Genomic DNA, 18,086 nt, shown 5'->3' with positions numbered 1-18,086 from the left:
AGCTCTTGCATCTGCGTGAGGCACACCGGCACCTTCAGGGACTCGAGGAGGAAGGCAGAGAGCTCAGGCAGGTGGTCTCCCGGGGCTGGTAGGGCTCGGCAGAAGGGGAGCCGATGTCATAGCAGCCCTCGGGGAAGAAGGCCGGCCGGGCTAGGCTGTCAGGGCTGCAGAGAGGATGGTGAAGGTGAGGAGCGGTGGCTGGAGCCGGGAGCCCGCCGGGGCCTGGCGCCGGGCGGGCAGCGCACCTGGGACCGGGCGGGGGCAGGCTGCGGCCCGGGGCCGAGAGGCGGAGGTGCGGGGCCCGGCCCCCTCCCCCGGTGCATGCTGTCAGGAGCAGGCGGGGAGCCGCAGACAAAGAGCCGGGGCCGGAGCCGAGCGGGCACCGGGGCCAGGAGGGGGCGGCCCGGGGGCGGGGACGCGGCGGGGGCGGCGGCCAGAGGCACCGGGGAGCCGAGCCCGGGAGCGGGGCGGCGGGGAAGCTCGGGCTGCGCTCGCCGGGAACAAAAGGCTCCTCCTGCCCGCGGAGAACGCCGTGGTCTGGGGCTCCGGAGCACCATGCCCCGCAAGGAGCCCGGCTGCGCCTGGGGGGTCCTCCTGACCCTCTGCAGCCTGAGCGCAGCCCAGCCCCGAGAGAGGCAGTAAGTACCGGGAGGAGGTCGCGCACCCTGCGGCGGGCGGGGACCCTCGCCGGCCCGCGGGCAGCCGCCCGGTAAAGGGTGGCGGGGCGGACGAGCCCCTCTGCTCTGCGAGGGGCTCCGGGGGTGGCTGCACCAGCCACTTAACAAAGCCTGCGAAAAGTCCCCTCGAGGGGCTGGGGTCGGGGAGGCGAGCTGCGGCGGTTCCCGAGCCGAGCAGCACGTTTGTACTCGCCGGTGCAAAAGTGCATAGCGCAGGGAAAGGGGGGGAAAAAAAAAAAGAAGAAAGCCTCCCTAGAAATACCTGCCTCTAGCTCCTCCAGCGAGCGGCTGCAAAGCTTTTATCTGCAAACAATTATTTAAGGAATCCGGGGTGTTGCGCAGGGGCTGCTGTTGTGCTTGGGATGGTTGAAGGTAATGTTGGTTGCTCCCGAAGAGCATGTGAAACATTCTTGTGGGGAAAATCATCCGGGGAGAAACGTTTCACTGCGGGGAAAGTTCTCTGGCTTTTAGAAACTGAATCCACAGCTCGTTCCAGCGTGTTTAGGTTAACTTTGATTAAGGTTTGCTTTGTTCTTTATCCCTAGCTTATTATAGCCCGTCAACATTGTGAATAGCTGCATTAACTGAGTGCCATGGAGAACTTATTTTCACTTGCTTACTAGAAAATATTTCATGTCCTGCCAAGTTTTGGTGTAACCTGACAGAGCTGTTAGTCAAATGTGCTTAAAGGATCTGTCCAGTCACTGTCAAGTTAACTGTTTAATTGCCAAGTTAAACATTCAATATTAAAATGCCACTTATTAAGCGGTTCAAATAGCTGTATCAATGGACTGATACTTCAGAAAGAGTTGCAGCAATTTAGAACAATGTGAATACATGTGCTTCACATATGGCACTGTAGTGCTGTGCTTATGTGACAGTTTGAATCTAATCATTTCATACTAGATGCAGATGGTACTCTTTCTCCCTCTGCAACTAGACCAGCTATGTCTTTCTTACCAAGAATTTGCAGGCTAAGTAGTAACTTTTTATTGTTATTTATTATTGTTCTGATGAATTTTCAAGCCTGGCAACCATAAGGTTTTGAATCTGCAAGTACCCCGTGCAATTTAACTCAAATGCCACAGAGATCTGAACTTCCTTTGGGGGTAATGGGATCTCCATGGCAATGAGGCCTGCTGAGAGAGAAACATGGGGTTGGAATTTGATAAAAGATGACTTGGGGGCTGTAAAACACCATCATCCTCATCCCAAAGTGATAATTAATCATGAGCTAAAGCAACCTGGCTCATGGAGCTGTAGAAAGGCATGGGCTGAGAAATTGGGCTTAAAGAGTCGTATGAGGAATTGCCTCGTTTAAAAAAAAATCCTTTTGGGTAGAAAAACCCCCAGAAAGGTGTGTCATGAAGAGAATATAAATGCGTTGCTTGCAACCCAACGCATCAAAGAGCTCGGAGTCTGTAATGCTTTTAGTTGACAAGTTCATGGCATGGTGCCATTCAGCAGAGAGGAATGGTACAGATTCCATTCAGAAACACAAGGATTGTAGTATATATGGGAGGTCGTCTAGGGTGGCTTTAAAGCTGTTTGTGTGCCTGCTAAAGTAATTCCTTTTTGCCGGGGTTTTTAAACTTGCACCATATAATTGTTTGAACAAAAAAGTGGTAGCAGAACTGAGAATTTGAGCCCAATTTTGTAACTGCAGTTTCTGGGCTGCTTCTACATAAATTGGAAGTTTAGACGCATTACATGAATGCGAATCTGACATTTAGAAAGTGCTGAGTATCAGCACTGAGAGTCACTTCTTTTTTTGTATATCAAGTTGAACTATGAAAATGGGGCCATGAAAAATAATTGAGGCAAAAATGTTAGAAGTATCTAAATTGTTTCAAAACAAAGCATTACCTACAAAACTGTCCTGGAGGTTCAGGTACCTCCTTATTCTTTCATGAGCCTCAGCCTTTTTATGATTAGCTAGTTGTATATTTAGTTTGTTTATAATATATAAATAAATTTCTATACAATATATATGCAATAAACAATACTACTGTCTTTATTTAAATACTAAGGATTTGTAAGTCATGTAGGCTCTGTTCGTTTCTATTACAATCTGTGTTCGTTTTATGCATATTAGATACAGGCCTAGACTGCTGGTGGTCACAAATGTGACCCTACAGGGGCAAATGTGTTACAGAGTAGTCTGTTCTTTTCCTTTTGTTATACATAAAGTGGCTTACAAATAAAGATCACACTCTTGTTGCTGTTCTTGACCGTCCACTTCCAATTTTGCTCCTCAGGGGCTATTTGATTGCGGCACCTTCTGTTTTCCGATCTGGTGTTGAGGAAGCTATAAGCGTAACCATCTTTAACTCTGTCAAGGAGACAACAGTCCAGATTCAGCTAGTAGTCAAAGGAGAAACTGTGTCACGAGGCCACGGAACAGTTCTGGGTAAGTTCCTGTAATTCTGAACTTGAGAACTAGTTTATAAGTTGAGGTGCTGTGGGAGCATGTCAGTATCTCTTAGAGAATTGCTTTAGGTGATAACGGAACTGGAAACAAACTAATATTTAATTCATTGACTACTGCTAAACGTTCTCAGTTGATTGTGTTAATGTGGTTTCGATATATGTGATCTCAGACATCTGAGGCCGATAATTTTGGAACACCAAGACATACAGAGACCCTGGATAATTGATATTCAAGAGTTTTATAGTGACTATCTTTCCTTTTGAAACCTGAATGTTTGACGCTGGGGAGCTGTATAAGGAATAAGATAAGTTGACTTGAAAGAAAAATATAAAATCTACAACTTCTTCATCATTTTCTACCCTTATTTTAAAATGAGTGCTGGAAATGCAATCTGCCCGTCTTCAGGACTGAGTATTGCTGAGAGAAGTGGTAGTATTTGTGCAGTTGGGTCTTTGAAATCCAAGACAGATACCTCTCTGTCCTGTGTGTAAAGACAAAAAGTGTTTTGATTATGTCCAACTTAATACTGAATGAATTTACATCAGTGAAAATGCAGTCCAGGAGCGCTGTTCTACCACTGCTAGTAGTGGTGTAAGCTGTAATGTAGACAAGGCTCAGGCAATCAGGTTCTTTAACCATCATGTTTTAACCCTTCTGTGTGTAAAAACTGGGAGTTATATAAAAGCCATTTCCTTTCTTGGAACAGATTGTCTCTGGTTTTATCCTCCCCTTGTCGTCTTTGAAATTGGCTGACAATTGCTAAGTAATTCAAAGGGAGTGATGCTTACACATGTGGACAACATATGCTAAAGAGAAATCTTAGGTATGGCTGTATCCAGCAATCAAAATAGATTCTATAAGTGTTTGTTTTGAGAATTATTCAAGTCCCAAAAGAGGCCGGGTCCTTTTTACAGCAAAATACTTCTGTAAGCATAGGATGCCCTGTGCTGAAACCTCAGCCTTGGTGGTACTCTCTAACCATAGAGCACTTTGCAATTTACCTTGGGGAAAAAATTGTGAATAAATGTGGACCAAGTTTATTCTGGAGAACTCTACTAGGTCCGACTTGCTCACCCTGCAGATTGTTTTATACAATGCAGGAAGATTACTTCACGTGAAATCATAATGAAGGGGTATTGCAGTTAGCAGCTCTATGACATGGGGTCTCCTTTCACTCAACTGCAAATGGCTAAAACATTAGTACCTTAGCTTGAGAAGAATAACTAACTCTCTCTCTCTCTCTCTCTCTCTCTCTCATATTTTAGATAAAGGAACAATTAAACTGAAGGTGAGTGTCAATTTATTTTAAGATGTTTTTGGTGAAAACGTGAGGGACTTGCCTTCAACCAGAGGCATGGCTCTCTGAGCAGCTGTGGCACAAATACAGGTCGCATTCTGGTGCACACACAAAGGAGGAAGCAACCTTTGCAAAAGGAATAGTGGAGAGTGAAAAGAACAAAGCTTAATCCATCACAGCTCATCTGTCAGGCCCTTACACCACTGAAGAAAATCAGTGGCTGAATCTGTGGCTCATTGCTCAACACAAAGTTCTATGTTGTGATTATTTTATAAGAATGGCAGTACATATTGCTATGTAAGTGACATGGAGCATTGGACAGACCACAGAAATCCATAGAAATGGCAGATTATTGACCATTGTGTCTCTGCTAGTTATTCTGGTACTACTATGTTATTTAAAAAACATAGGCTTTCACCAGTTTTGTCTACATTTTAGCCTTTGACGTTAGTAATATTTTTGCCATCAGCATAGTCCATAAAATGAAGCTTACCCATACTAAAGAGATGGAGGGAATGAAAACAACTTTTAATTCCAAAGAGGATTTGTAGTGGAGTGAAATGATGATGAATTTAAATGCAATTCTGGCAGAGGGTTGCCAGTAGCCATTAAAAAGAAATTATATATGTTTACCTTAGTAAATCACACTTTTTAAAGCGATATCTGGCTTTATTTTAATTGCTGGGATACTGGAGATCTGGGGTGCAGTGGAAGGTAGTCATTCTTAAAGCAGAAAGACATCCTGTGAAAGATCTCCCCTGCTTTGCATCTTGCATCAGTTATCCTTCCTCTTGCCAAGGAGTGAGCTAAATGCTACCAGTTCAGAGTTCGCTGTTCATTGAAAGAAGTAATTTAGTTTATGCTGTGTGTAGGACTAAGTGATACCATACAGAGAAAAATGAAGCCATTTTCATGGTTTCAGTGAGATAATTTGGCTGTGCTTCCATGCTGGTACAGGACCTTTGTCTCCATCCCTCTTCCTAGATCTTTGAAAAGTGGGGTGTAAGTTCAAAGCCATATGAGTTTTCAGTCTTGTTGATTAAGCACCATCAAAACATTTGGAACTGGAAGAGGTGTATTATGTTTGGTGATTTGCGGTGGAAGATTATTACTTCAAATGTAGGCAAAATGAAGCTGGACTGAAGAATAAGTCTTAAAAGTGTTGGATCTCTTAGTCAGGATTTGCTTTGGAGTTGTCATCTCTGATGGGAGGTAAAGTGGGTGGGTGGAACAAATCGTGTAAATATTAAATTGTGATGTGCCTCTGGAATAGCAGTAGCTAGTTCCATGCAGAGCTGTAGGCTCTGGATAGTATGCTAGATTAATTGCTGTAGCATACGACCCTGGGAAAAAAACCCTTCATACTGCATCACTAGCTCTTGACTGAATCTGGTCATGTCTGAATGAGTCTTTTCTATTCAGTGCTGTAAGAAAAACACTCTGTTTTCTTTGCAGTGGATCCAGGTATTTGGGAACAGTTCTATTGTATTACTGTAGCACAGCATAGATGCCTTCACTGCACCTACTGCATCATCTACATTATCATTGACCTATAAATAAATTGAAGTCTAACTAGCTTGGTGATGGTCTGTCATGACTGATTGGATTTCCTCTGCCTTGGTGGCATACCCCAGAGTTTTCTTTGTCTTCTCTGTAATTACTGTATGGCTGATGTTGATACTGCTCTATCCTGCCGGTAGTTAAACTGTGTCTGGTTCTAGAAAGGGTTTGATACTTCCCCGCCCTTTACTGTGCTAATACAGAAATACCTAAGTATCTATTCCTTTCATTTCAAGAAGGTATAATATAGATCTATCTAACAGGAAACATCAGCAGTTATACCAAATGCTATAGATTTCTTTATCCAGAGACTGTAACTCACTATTGAATAAAATCTGCAGTGTCATTGCTGATTTTGGTTTTATTTATTTTTTCGCTCTGAACTTATGACCTATTATCATAATATTTCTATATTATCAGATTTTTTACTTTGTAGTTTTTAATCTAACGTCATTTCAAGTGTCTTTTATTTCTCTGAGCAACTGGTTGAAAATGTGCAAGCATGCATGTTTTGGGGTTTTTTGTTTGTTTGTTTGTTTGTTTTCCCCTCTGTCAGTAGAGCCGCATCTTCCATAGCATGGTTGATTTCCCCATGTAACACACCTTCTTTAGTAGAAGCTGCACATGTAGATCAAATATCACTTTGCTTGAGTGATAAAGAAAGGGTAGAAGAGAATTTCCTGCCATGTTTTTAGCATGACTTTGCCTCCTTTGAAGTTTATACATTGTAAAAGGTCTAGTATGTTCTTCATTTTCTTTTTATTACTAACACATAGTTACACCGAAATGCAGCAGGTGGCTGCTCTTTGCTCCCTTCAGTGTCAATTATATTCCCCAGAAAGCTCAAAGGCTTTTCTGTGTCTTCCTCACCTCATGGTCTGTTTTCTAGGTGCCTTCAGGACTTCGTGGACAAGCACATCTAAAAGTCTGGGGCAACCGGCATCTAGCAGAGGAAGGCTACATTTTTCATAACTATACCACAGTAACCATTGATAGCAAAGGATCATCAGTGTTCATCCAGACTGATAAACCTGTCTATAAACCCAAGCAGAAAGGTAAAGTGACCTTGGAGAACTTGCCAGATGCTAGAGCTGCTTTCAAGCAAAACTTTTTTTCAAGGGTAAATTCTAGGATGAGATATTCTGTTCAGTGTCAGCTGTGATGACTAATCAATTTCCTCTTTTCCTTTTTTAGTGTTGATAAACCTCTTTACGGTGACTTCTGACTTGAGACCAGTCAATGACAGGGTAAAGAAAACTGTTTTCTTTCGCACTGTAAAATATGATGGAATACGTGGCAACCTGTATTTTACTCTAATATACATTTATGTAGAAATATAATTGGATTTCTTAACCTATTTAGGCATATCTTGTGATTGCTGCTTGTTATTTACAATTTAGTTTTTTTCATTTGGTTAGATTACTGTTGAAGCAGAATACGCACTTTTGTGGTGCTAGCAAATACAATGTAACTACACCAAAGCAATTGGAAGAACTTTTCAGAGACTTGCGCTCTATTTAGATAATGCACAAAGTATTAGTTTTCCAGTTAGATGTGTGAATGAACGTATGTTTCTCAGGCTACTCTTACCAAAGAAGAGATGTTTAAACTTTGTCACTTTGTGCATCATACCTTGCTTATATCGACTGAGCAGTTCATAACGAGAAACAGAAGAGTAGCTTTGTTTCATAAAGCCTTTTATTCTTTTTTTTTTTTCCTTTCAGATTGAAGCTTATGTGGTGGTGAGTATCTGTCTGCCAATCATCTAGCATGTATCCTGTAGAGGCACAAGATTCTTGTAGCCTTAAGAGGAACAAGTCACACGTCTGTACCTTTTCAAGTCCATTATGGCCATTCCCAACTGTAACCTATGCCATTATCTCTATCCCTGTGTCTTTAACTGCTCTTTGTGTCTTGCTTTTTTGTTATCACCAACAAATATACTTGTTTTCTACTTCAGTTTCAGAAATCCATTCCCATTTTTCAGCCTGAGAAGAATTGGCTAGTTTCACTGGGGTTTATAAATGTAACAGTCCCACTCAATTTCTCCCTTCTTTTCAATGCAGACACTCTCCTATCCTTCATCTGCCTGGGCTGATATAGCAGGGCCAATCTCATCTCTGCACCCAAACATTATGATAGTGGACAATAGAAATTCATGGCAAGGAAAGGGTGCTCCTGTCTTCTTCCTTATGAGGTGAATGAGAGGTTCCTTCTGTGTCTAGTCTTTTTTTTTTTTTAACCATGTGTTTTCTTTATCTGTCAGCAAGCAGAAGAATTCACCCTCTTCTCTTGTTTGCATTCAGTCACAGATTTAATGCTGACAAAACCAGCAGGATTAATTTTATCTGACTTTGTCAGCTAAAAATTGTCTTGCTAGTTGTACAGCTCCCTCTGTGAACAGAAAGAAAGCGTCTTCAGAGGCCAGTTCATCCCATCCAAAATAGGTGTCTTAAGATAGGTGGAAGATCTGCCACTTGACAGTGCTTACTTGTGTGCGTTGGCTATAGAAGCAGTGTCCTTAAATGAGTGCTGAATTTTAGAAAGCAAATACCCCCCAGTAAAGTATCTTCAGAAAAATTTTGACAGATGTTAGTTACATTTGAGCTGTTAGTAAAGCGTATGTATTGCAAAATGAAGTTCTTTGTTGCAAACTGAGTTAAGTGTATTAGTAATACTCATTTTCACTGTGATGTTTCTCGTTCCTAAACCACTATGCAGGATCCTCGGGGGTCTCGTATGATAGAGTGGAGCAATTTGAAGCCATTTTGTTGTGGTAAGTTTTGGATTTTTTTTTTTCTCAGTGTACTGTTATTTGCTTTTGCTTCTGCTTATACTGAGTCATGTTCAATAAGCCTTGAAAAGGGCTGGTGAGTGGCACAGAGTTCACAGTGTGTTGTTTCCTTTTTCAGGTATTGTAAATATGAGTTTTCCTTTGTCTGATCAGCCAGTGTTTGGTGAATGGCTCATCTTTGCTGAAATGCAGGGGCACACATACAACAAATCATTTGAAGTTCAGAAATATGGTGAGTTGTATCCAAATCAACTTTGACTATAACCCACGCACATTTGGAAGAACATTATTATACATTATGAAATGTTTTTACTTGAGATGAAACACCTGAGAAATAATGCATTTAAAAATGTCATGAGGAAAAATTCTTTAGAGACTATGTACTTCAGGGATATAGACACTTACAACTTAACCAAGCCCTTTGTTCATGTCCTCCACACTTCATAAAGTAAAGGACCTGAAATGGAGTGTCATATTGCACGATCTATTCATGTAACAAAGATTTAATTTTGCTTTGGAAAACTCTTTAAGATGCTTTCAGTCTGTCAGTGCTTTCCTTCCTTTCCCAGAGCCCTCCTTGGAATTCTGAATTCTTTTTTTGCTACCTGCCTTTTCAGTCTCCAAGTCCCTCTGTTTGCTGAAAGGTGGGCATCGTTACACCCAGCCTACCACCTATGGCATCTGACCTGATCACAGAAGCATTTATAGACACTGACAACTGCTAATATCTCAGCTCCATTCCCGACACATTGTGGAGGAGTCAGTAGTGATTTCTGCTCTTTACCATGTTTCTAAAAGAAAAAGCTTGGGCTCAAATCCTGGAACACAGATCCCTCTGAAAAGAAGTAAAAATCTAAGGGTGTGTTGCTAAGGTCATCTTGCCAAGATGGTCTTGGTTTGCTACTTTTGTTGATTTATTCTCTGCTGAGTGCTGTCCTGGCTAATGTTAGCTACACTGCCCTCATCCGAACACGAGCAGTGATCTTGTCAGAGCTGTGTATGCTTTTGCTATAATCTGGGCAATAAGATCTCCTTGAAAAGATTCTGTTGTATTTCTTTTCACTGTAGTACTACCAAAATTTGAGTTGCTGATTGACCCCCCTCGCTACATTCGTGACCTTTCACTGTGCGAAAAAGGAACTGTCCATGCCAGGTAGGAACGTGTCCCAAATAAAATTTCATTACTATAGATTGTAGTACAGCCACAGGATGATGCAGTCACTGGAGCTTGGGTCTCATCTGCTGCAGACTTTTCAGATGATTTCTGGTCATCATCAGAAGCTTTCCTATGTAAGAGCCTTCATAAAACATGTTAACAATAACAAGCTGGAAAACCTTCTGTGATATTTTTTTCTGTTTTCTAGATGTGCAGGTCACATGGTACTAGCCTTGTTATAATCAGAAAAGCAGAAAACAGCTGGAAGTTATTCATTATCTTCTTTCCATTTCAGATATACCTTTGGAAAACCAGTGACAGGAAAGTTAATTGTCAATATGACTATAAATGGCGTAGGGTACTACAGGCATGAAGTGGGACACCCTGTCCTCAAGACCACCCAGGTGAGGGAGACCATTGAGTCAGCTGCGATAAAATGCCTGATCTGTACTCTTTGAAGTTAATACCACAGCTCTATCTTATGTTACTGATGGGAGATCAGAAAATAAATGAATAAATGTGATAATTGGGTTCAGCATAATAAAAATATTGCCTATTTTTACATGGTATGTTTATGATTTGGGGGGATGAGAATTTGTTGACATAGTATTAATCTGGTTTTAGATCATATGGGGCTGAGGGAGAACCATGAGAATGAGGGACTGTGACAGAGCTAGTCCAGACTATGGATAAGGGAGGAAAATGAAACTTGCTTTCTTTCCTCTTTCCTTCACCCACTCCCCAATTAATTCCCTCCACTCCACATCCTTTAAAAATACTGCTGCAAACTCCTATCAAGTGCCTACGCTTTAGATTTGGCTTCTAGATGCTTTTTGAACGTGAATGCAAACTTATGTTTCCGTTCCCCAATACGCTTCGTAGATTGATGGCTCTGCTGTTTTCGATGTGTGTGTGAAAGACATGATGCCAGCTGATGTTCCGGAACATTTTCGAGGCACAGTCAATATCTGGGCCACTGTGATCAGCTCTGATGGGAGCAAGCAGGTTACATTTGATGACTCAACGCCTGTTCAGAAACAGCTGATTGATATCAAGTACTCCAAGGATACCAGAAAGCAGTTCAAACCTGGACTGCCTTACAAGGGAAAGGTAAGATTAAAAGTAGAGACACTGACATGTGGCTGATACAAGGTTATACTGACTTGATCCCAGGATGTTACACCATGTTCTGGTGTGTTTTTCCCACCTGCTGTTTCTGTCATTGACTATAATGTAAAACCCGTTGTTCTGTAAATGAAACACTTTGTAGGTAGAAGTCACTTACCCTGATGGAAGTCCAGCTGACAGAGTCACTATCCGAATTAAAGCTGAACTCACACCAAAGGACAATGTTTATACAAGTGAACTGGTATCAAGAAATGGCCTGGTGGAGTTTGAAATCCCCTCCATCCCTACAGCCGCCCAATATGTCTGGCTGGAGGTAGGTGAAAGCTCTTTATAGGATTAGCGGGCTTTAATGTAACTAATCTTGTCAAACCTGCACTTTATAAATCACTGCTACAAACAGGAAATCAGTGCCTTTTAGCTTCAACTTCTTGATTTAAATGCAGCAAACACTTGCTTTGTTTCTTGCTGCCAATAGAACTGATGTTGATAACCATCATGAAAAGATGCTTCTCCAAATACAGCTTAACATAGTAAGGGTCCAATATTTGGAGAGTACTGTTGCTGTGTAAAGATGACAAGAGATGGAACAGCTGCGAAGTATAAAATGGGAGATGGGGATGCAGGGTAAGAAGAGAGTACGAATCAGGCTTTGTATGCATGTATAACATTCAGATGTAACTTTTGTTAAGACAAAAGTGACAGCGATTGATGGGAAACCGTCTGGAGATCAATATCTGCCAAACTACTTGTCCATCAGTAGCTGGTACTCGCCCAGCAAGTGTCACATCCAGCTCCAGGCACCAGATAAACCTTTCCAGGTATGTTGGCTTCATATTCCATCATGGCAACAACTGCATTTCTTGGCTTGAAGTACTTTGTTCTAATTAAATATTTCTAGCCATTTCTGTTTCTGGGATCCTGAACTACTGGGAACTGGGAACCACTGCAAAGGTTGAAGTAGCTGCACTTCAGCCACCAAATAATTGTTCAATGTGGGCTGCACACGGTTCTAAGCAAAGTGCCTTTGATGCTTTACGCAGCATCTCATTCTCCTTTGTGTTGTGGGGACAAGGGAGAGAGGGTGGATATAGGCACTGACAACATTTAAGTTTTTCATATTTGAATGTATGTTCTGTGCACCTCCAGTAACATTCACATATGAATTGTTTGGTGAAAATGACATGCTTTAATTCAGGTCAACAAATGCTGAAATATTTGAAGTGAAGTTAGTGGGAGTAGCTTAATTACTAAAGATCCAAATTAGGGCTATGTAGTCTCACTAGAACTTCCAGTTTAAATCTCAGCTGGATCTGTTTAATCTTCAGTTATCGAACTATGAACATAGTTGTCTTGTTTTCTTCCGTAGTTTTCATTGGAGCCTCTCTAAAAATGTAGTCCTTCCATATAGAACTTGTCATGATCTCTCTCCTAAAGGAAAGATCTGATTTAACCATGATTTCTGTTGCATATTGTTTTACTGAGAGTTGTTTAGGGTTTGTTCTCTACCCAAGAAGATGCTCTGAGAGTCTGCATATTGCTTTGGGGGCGGGGGAGGGGGGAAGTGGGTTTTGGCAATACACACACTTAGACTTCTATTATCATCAGATCCGTCAGGTTGGTTTCAGACTCTTTGTATCCAAACAAGAGCATTTTTTTTATCATTGCATTTCATGGTAGTTTAATGGCTAATTAATCTTTTACAAGTTTCCTGAGGTATGGAAAGGGGATTATACACTGCTAATCTGAACACATTGTTCTTATTATAATCTGATTAGAACTAATTCTTCTGTGGGAAAGCTAGGAGTTGGATGACCAGCTGATGTGGGAACTGTTTCCCTGCTTTGCCAGCTCTTACTGGGTGTTCCAATTAGCTACATTCATTTTTTAATGAATTGTTTCATCATTTGCACTGGGGAATTCTTAATACTTCAAATATTTAATGTCACGAGGCACTTCTTGGACTCTGTGGCATTCTCACTGTATTTAACCATTAGCAGCTCCTTGTATCCAAGTCCTTGCCATTTTGGTTTGTACCATATGTACATTCTGGGAAGGTAACATTGTTAGTGCTGAAGAAAGAGGTTTTTCAAAAGATTTCATTGGGATTTAACACTGCTATTCAGCCTTAACAGTCTTAGTTGGGCATTGCTGTGCTTTAAATGGCAGGAGGTTCAGGAGTGGAAGTTGCTGAAGAAATTCTACTTAGTACAAGTGTTAGCTGTTCCTCATATCCCAGGAGCAAGAAATTTGTGTTCCTAGGAAAGTCAGCTGCTCCACAGAAGGCTTAGTACTCAGCCAGACATGACCCAGACCTAATCCCATGACTGAGCACCGATGTCTATTCTGTTGGGATTGGCGGTATTTGGGGGATTTTGTGTCCAGAGGATTCAGTACTTCATGAGTACCTCTGGGTATAGGACTTCAGTGCACAAAAAGTGCAGGAAGTCAGTGTGCTGCTCTGAAGCCTCTTGCAGGCGTCAGATGAGTTTACCCAGAAAAAAGAAGCTCTCTTCTCATTTAATTGTGTGTTTGACAGCTCCTTGAGTGCCGGACTTGCAAATTAATATCAAGACTTGTGTAGTTTGAAAGCATTTCCCCTCAGATCTATTCCCAGTAATTTCATGCCACATTGGTTATGTTTGAATTATATTTGCCATATGAAAGTAATCACCATGTATAATCTCAATTAAACTGCAAAGACTATCAAACGCACATCTCTTCCCACCCCCAACCCATCTCTTTCTTTTTTGGGCTGGACTACTGAACGGGTATCTAAAATTCAACCAATTCTGACAGCTGCTCTGTGCCAAAAGGCTTAACTTTCAGGATTCCAGAGATTCCTTTATTGTTTTCATTAATGCATACAACCCCCCAGCCCATTCTCCTGTTAGGTTTGCAGGGAGTAAAGCGCTGAACACAGGCCCCTTTTTATTGGGAAGAAAGTCCATGAAAACAGTGCTAATGTAATACACTTTTCAATGCATACATTTCTTTGGAGAGGGATCACGTCTCTTGTGGACTGAAACCCAAATAGATTTCTGTGCTTTATAAATAAAAAGCATGCATTGTAACAGACCAGATCTTTTGCTTTTCTGTCTCTGGGTGCAGGTAGGAGAGGAGGCTTGGATTGCGGTGAAGTCCACATGTCCTTGCAACTTCACTCTACATTATGAAGTGGCATCGCGAGGCAACATTGTCCTTTCAGGACTGCAGCCCAGTAACATCACCCAGCAGAGGAGCAAAAGAGCCACCTTTCCCTTTGAGAAGAACATTGATATCACACGCTTCCCAGGAACAGGTAGCTAGCATCAGAAATGCAAACTCACCCCTGTTTTCAGGGAAAAACAACCTTTCTGCAAACCTAAGTATCCTCTTTTTTGAATTTGATGCTCCTTAAAGGGCACAGAATAATTTTGTGCAAGAAAAATAGTGATATCCATTGCAGACACAGTCATATAGAAAAAGATAAATTTCTCCAAGAGCGATAACTCTTGGAGAGTTTTCTCTGGTCTTTCTGTAGTCTTTCTATGTTAAGAAAACTCTAGTCTTTTGTAATATGCTTGGCTTGGGATCAGCTGAGTGGTAGGAAAGTGTATGATGGGGCTGGGGCAATTTACTAAGCTGGTTGAGCTTAAACTAGGAAGAGGACATTAGATGGACTGATAGCATGGATCAGGCTAAAGGAGAAGATCGTGCAGTTAGCATGGGGAAGGGAAATGGGAGTAGGGACTCCTAGTTTGTACAAGCAATAACAGAAAGATACAAATCTGGTGAATTCAGGGAACGGGGGGGTAAAGAATGATGTGCTTGGGAAGATGCATACAACAGCTGCCAAAGGAAAAGTCTGTCTATACTAGTAACATGTCTGCAATAGCAGCCACTTTCAGATAGTTGGGGAAAAGAAATTTCCCTAGATGTACCCACCCGGCTTCTGGTAATCAGTGGTTTAAGAATTTTTAATAACTTTCTGCACTGATGGTTGGTTCTGAGCTGTTGTATTTACAGGTTGCCCAGAGACATTGTGGTTGCTCCATCACTGGAAGTGTTCAAGGTCAGGTTGGATGGGGCTTTGAGCAACCCGATCTAGTGAAAGATGTCCCTGCCCACAGCAGGGGGAGTTGGAACTAGATGATCATTAAAGGTCCCTTCCAACCCAAACCATTCTATGATTCTATTTAACTGCTGCTAGTGAAACGATGCTCTATAAACTGCATAATCCTTTTTCAAACCCATTTATAGTTTCTCTCTCAGCAGCGTTCTGCAGCAATAGATACCCTCTTTTGTTTATTTTAAATGGCTTGATAACTTAATTGTATATTTCCTTGATTTTATGTTAGGAAAAACACTGGGTAGTCATTCTCTATCCACCTTCTCCATACTGCTCACTATGTTATGGGTGCTAATTGCCTATCAAGGAAAAGAAAAAAGAAGGGAAAAGATTCTGAGTTCAAGAAGAATGTGTGCAACAGGAACAAGGGAAGGATGCAAGTCCTGGGTGGAGAGTTCTGTGCCTTGCAGCATTTGGATGGGGCATTTGGAAGAGAGTGATTTTGATAAATAACGCTGTCCTTTTTACAATTTATTTTTTAGCACCTACCAGTATCCCTGCAGCAGAGGTTGAAGTCTGCATGACATTCCTCCGGTTCTCAGTAGTTCACAACATGGCTCCCTTGGGCCGTCTTCTGGTGTATTATGTCAGGGAGAATGGAGAAGGGGTTACAGACAGCCTGCAGTTCACTGTGAAGTCCTCCTTTGAAAATCAGGTATTGGCAGTGTAGCTAGTGGAGAGGAAGGGGTGGTGTCTCGTTACTCTTTGTAGCTTTGTCTGCTGATTATGAGTTGAGGTAATGGGATTTAATGTTAAATTCCTAGGTTGCAGTGGCTCTCTCGGCAAATGAGACCAGACCTGGTGATGTTGTGAACATCAAGGTCAGAGCTGCAAAATCAAGCTGCGTCTGCATTGCCACTGTGGATAAGAGTGTCTACTTGCTGAAGACAGGTTTTCAGCTGACAGCCAGTCAGGTAGAAGGAAGCTTAAGGCACTGATGTCTTTTTCTTAATACTGCTATGCACTTTACCTTTAGTAAGTAGCCTTTATACCTAAGGACAGCAGTCTGTTCCCTTTCCCTGCAGGTTTTTCAAGAGCTTGCAGAATATGATGTATCTGATGCTTTTGGAGCTCCGAAGGAAGAAGGGCACTTCTGGTGGCCAGGCATGTCCTCACGTAGACGCCGTAGATCTTCTGTCTTTCCCTGGCACTGGGACATCACCAAGGATGCTCGCTTCGCGTTTACAGTAGGAAGAATCAGCCTCACTTCTCTATGGAGTGTCTCTTTTACTTTCATGTTTGCAGGATAATTTTCAGCTCCATAGGCCATTATTTTTTTCACATCAGAGCTGTTTCTCCAGGGGGTGGGCTGAAAAGTAATTTCTGAGAACAGAGAGTAAGTATACTGTTCCAGCAAAGATATTGGAGAAATGTGCTTTGATTTTGGCCAATCTTGATAAGAGGGCCAGATATCCCGTTGGGTGAAGGAATTCATGCTGATGCTCTGGAGAATCAGACAGGGGACCAGAAGGTTCCTCCAGGGCTGGGTGAGCGTGCAGATCTCTTCTGCAGTTACTTTGACAGGGAAGGAAGGTGGAACATGAGTCTTTCCTTATAGCCTTTCCCCTTTTAGGCTATCTTTTGGAAATCCTTCTTTCCTACGCCAGTTCTGCCAGCTTCTGTGGCCATCTGTGTGAAGGACCAGTAATGTTTTCTTTGTATCCTTGATCAGGTTACCCTGATCCTCTCTCTTCATTTTTTGTCCTTTCTGCAATTTTAGCTAGATTGTTCTGTTGTGTTGTCTTAAACCCCGTAGGCTTCCACATATTCCCCCAATGCCTCAATTTCTTAATCATAAACTCTAAATCCTCATTACTATCCACTGCTGCAGGAGTCACTGCTGCTTCTCTCCCTGTGATCTGTTGGGGTTTTTGTTCTGATGCTTTTTTTTCTTACTGAGAGACGTAAACTCTCAGGGAAAAGATACATATGTTAATAGCTGGTATGTATGCACTGCTGTAGACCTGATTTGTAATAATTAGATGTGTACATAAAGAGAACAAAGCTCATACTCCCTTTGGTGTCTGGGAACTGCTGTCTCTTATGAATAAGTGCATTTAGGGGACAGAGCTGGCAGACAGCTTTCTTATGAATTCTGTATTTTTACTGTGAAGCTGTGTGGACAGTTTCCATTTTGCTTGGCATTCCTGGTAGTGCAGAATTGGTGATGTCTGATGTGAGAGCTGCCTGCTAACTGCAGCAGAACACACTGGAAACTTTTAGGAAGGGTAAAAAGCTGTAATGTAATATTCTAGGGGAAAAGTATGTGTAATAATTTTTCACCTGTAGCTGCCTGACAGTTACACATGCCCAGTAATGTTAGATATTGGTTTAAATGCATTTTCCAAGCAAACAAGAGCTTTCTCGTAAAACTTCTGCCTGTAAAGTGCCTACATATTTTCACATTAAGTCATTTTTATATAAAGTTTTAAAAAAATCCTCAAGTTTCAATTGAAATTTACCCCATAAATGTTGGAATAGGGTTGGGGGATTCTATTCAGAAAAGTTTTTACTGGTACATTTTTAATTCTTCTTTTTTTTTTTTTCTTGCTGGTTTTTGTTTTGTGGTCTTCATTTTTATTGTCTAGGAAACTGGTTTGGTTGTAATGACTGATATAGTCAGCTTAAACCACAGACAGAACGGAGGTATGTACACGGATGAGGCTGTCCCAGCTTTTCAGCCACATACTGGGACATTGGTGGCTACAATGCATTCTAAAATAGCACCAAGGTAACGTTTTTATTGTAATGCGTATTGTCTATGATACTCTTAGCTATTTTTTTTTTTTTTCTATATTCTCAGCTGTTTCCCACCTCCTTGCCCCCAGGAAATTGCTTGGTTTAGACAAGGTGGTGGTGGGGAAACTCTTCCTTTGTCTTGATAGACCTAACAAAAATCACAGCTGACACTACTTTGTTAAATTTAAATTAATTC

At 41.6% G+C, this 18,086-nt stretch overlaps 1 protein-coding gene across 1 annotated transcript in view; it reads left to right on the top strand.

Annotated features, from left to right (window-relative positions):
* Window positions 1-555: 555 nt before the first annotated feature.
* Window positions 556-18,086, top strand: part of CPAMD8 (C3 and PZP like alpha-2-macroglobulin domain containing 8) — a 54,719-nt gene continuing 37,188 nt past the window's right edge. Inside the window, exons 1-18 of the mRNA XM_076359437.1 lie at window positions 556-638; window positions 2,936-3,087; window positions 4,374-4,396; window positions 6,855-7,020; window positions 7,160-7,212; window positions 7,690-7,707; window positions 8,687-8,741; window positions 8,878-8,991; window positions 9,828-9,912; window positions 10,211-10,319; window positions 10,798-11,025; window positions 11,186-11,356; window positions 11,733-11,861; window positions 14,152-14,341; window positions 15,634-15,806; window positions 15,916-16,065; window positions 16,177-16,338; window positions 17,740-17,882. Of these exons, the coding sequence (XP_076215552.1) occupies window positions 556-638; window positions 2,936-3,087; window positions 4,374-4,396; window positions 6,855-7,020; window positions 7,160-7,212; window positions 7,690-7,707; window positions 8,687-8,741; window positions 8,878-8,991; window positions 9,828-9,912; window positions 10,211-10,319; window positions 10,798-11,025; window positions 11,186-11,356; window positions 11,733-11,861; window positions 14,152-14,341; window positions 15,634-15,806; window positions 15,916-16,065; window positions 16,177-16,338; window positions 17,740-17,882 (2,204 nt within the window). The remainder of the gene's footprint in view (window positions 639-2,935; window positions 3,088-4,373; window positions 4,397-6,854; window positions 7,021-7,159; window positions 7,213-7,689; window positions 7,708-8,686; window positions 8,742-8,877; window positions 8,992-9,827; window positions 9,913-10,210; window positions 10,320-10,797; window positions 11,026-11,185; window positions 11,357-11,732; window positions 11,862-14,151; window positions 14,342-15,633; window positions 15,807-15,915; window positions 16,066-16,176; window positions 16,339-17,739; window positions 17,883-18,086) is intronic.

Source organism: Aptenodytes patagonicus, chromosome 25 (assembly GCF_965638725.1).
Source record: "Aptenodytes patagonicus chromosome 25, bAptPat1.pri.cur, whole genome shotgun sequence".
NCBI classification, from domain to species: domain Eukaryota; kingdom Metazoa; phylum Chordata; class Aves; order Sphenisciformes; family Spheniscidae; genus Aptenodytes; species Aptenodytes patagonicus.
The sequence above is the reverse complement of the archived record's forward strand: the minus strand, read 5'-3'. Positions and strand labels throughout refer to the sequence as shown.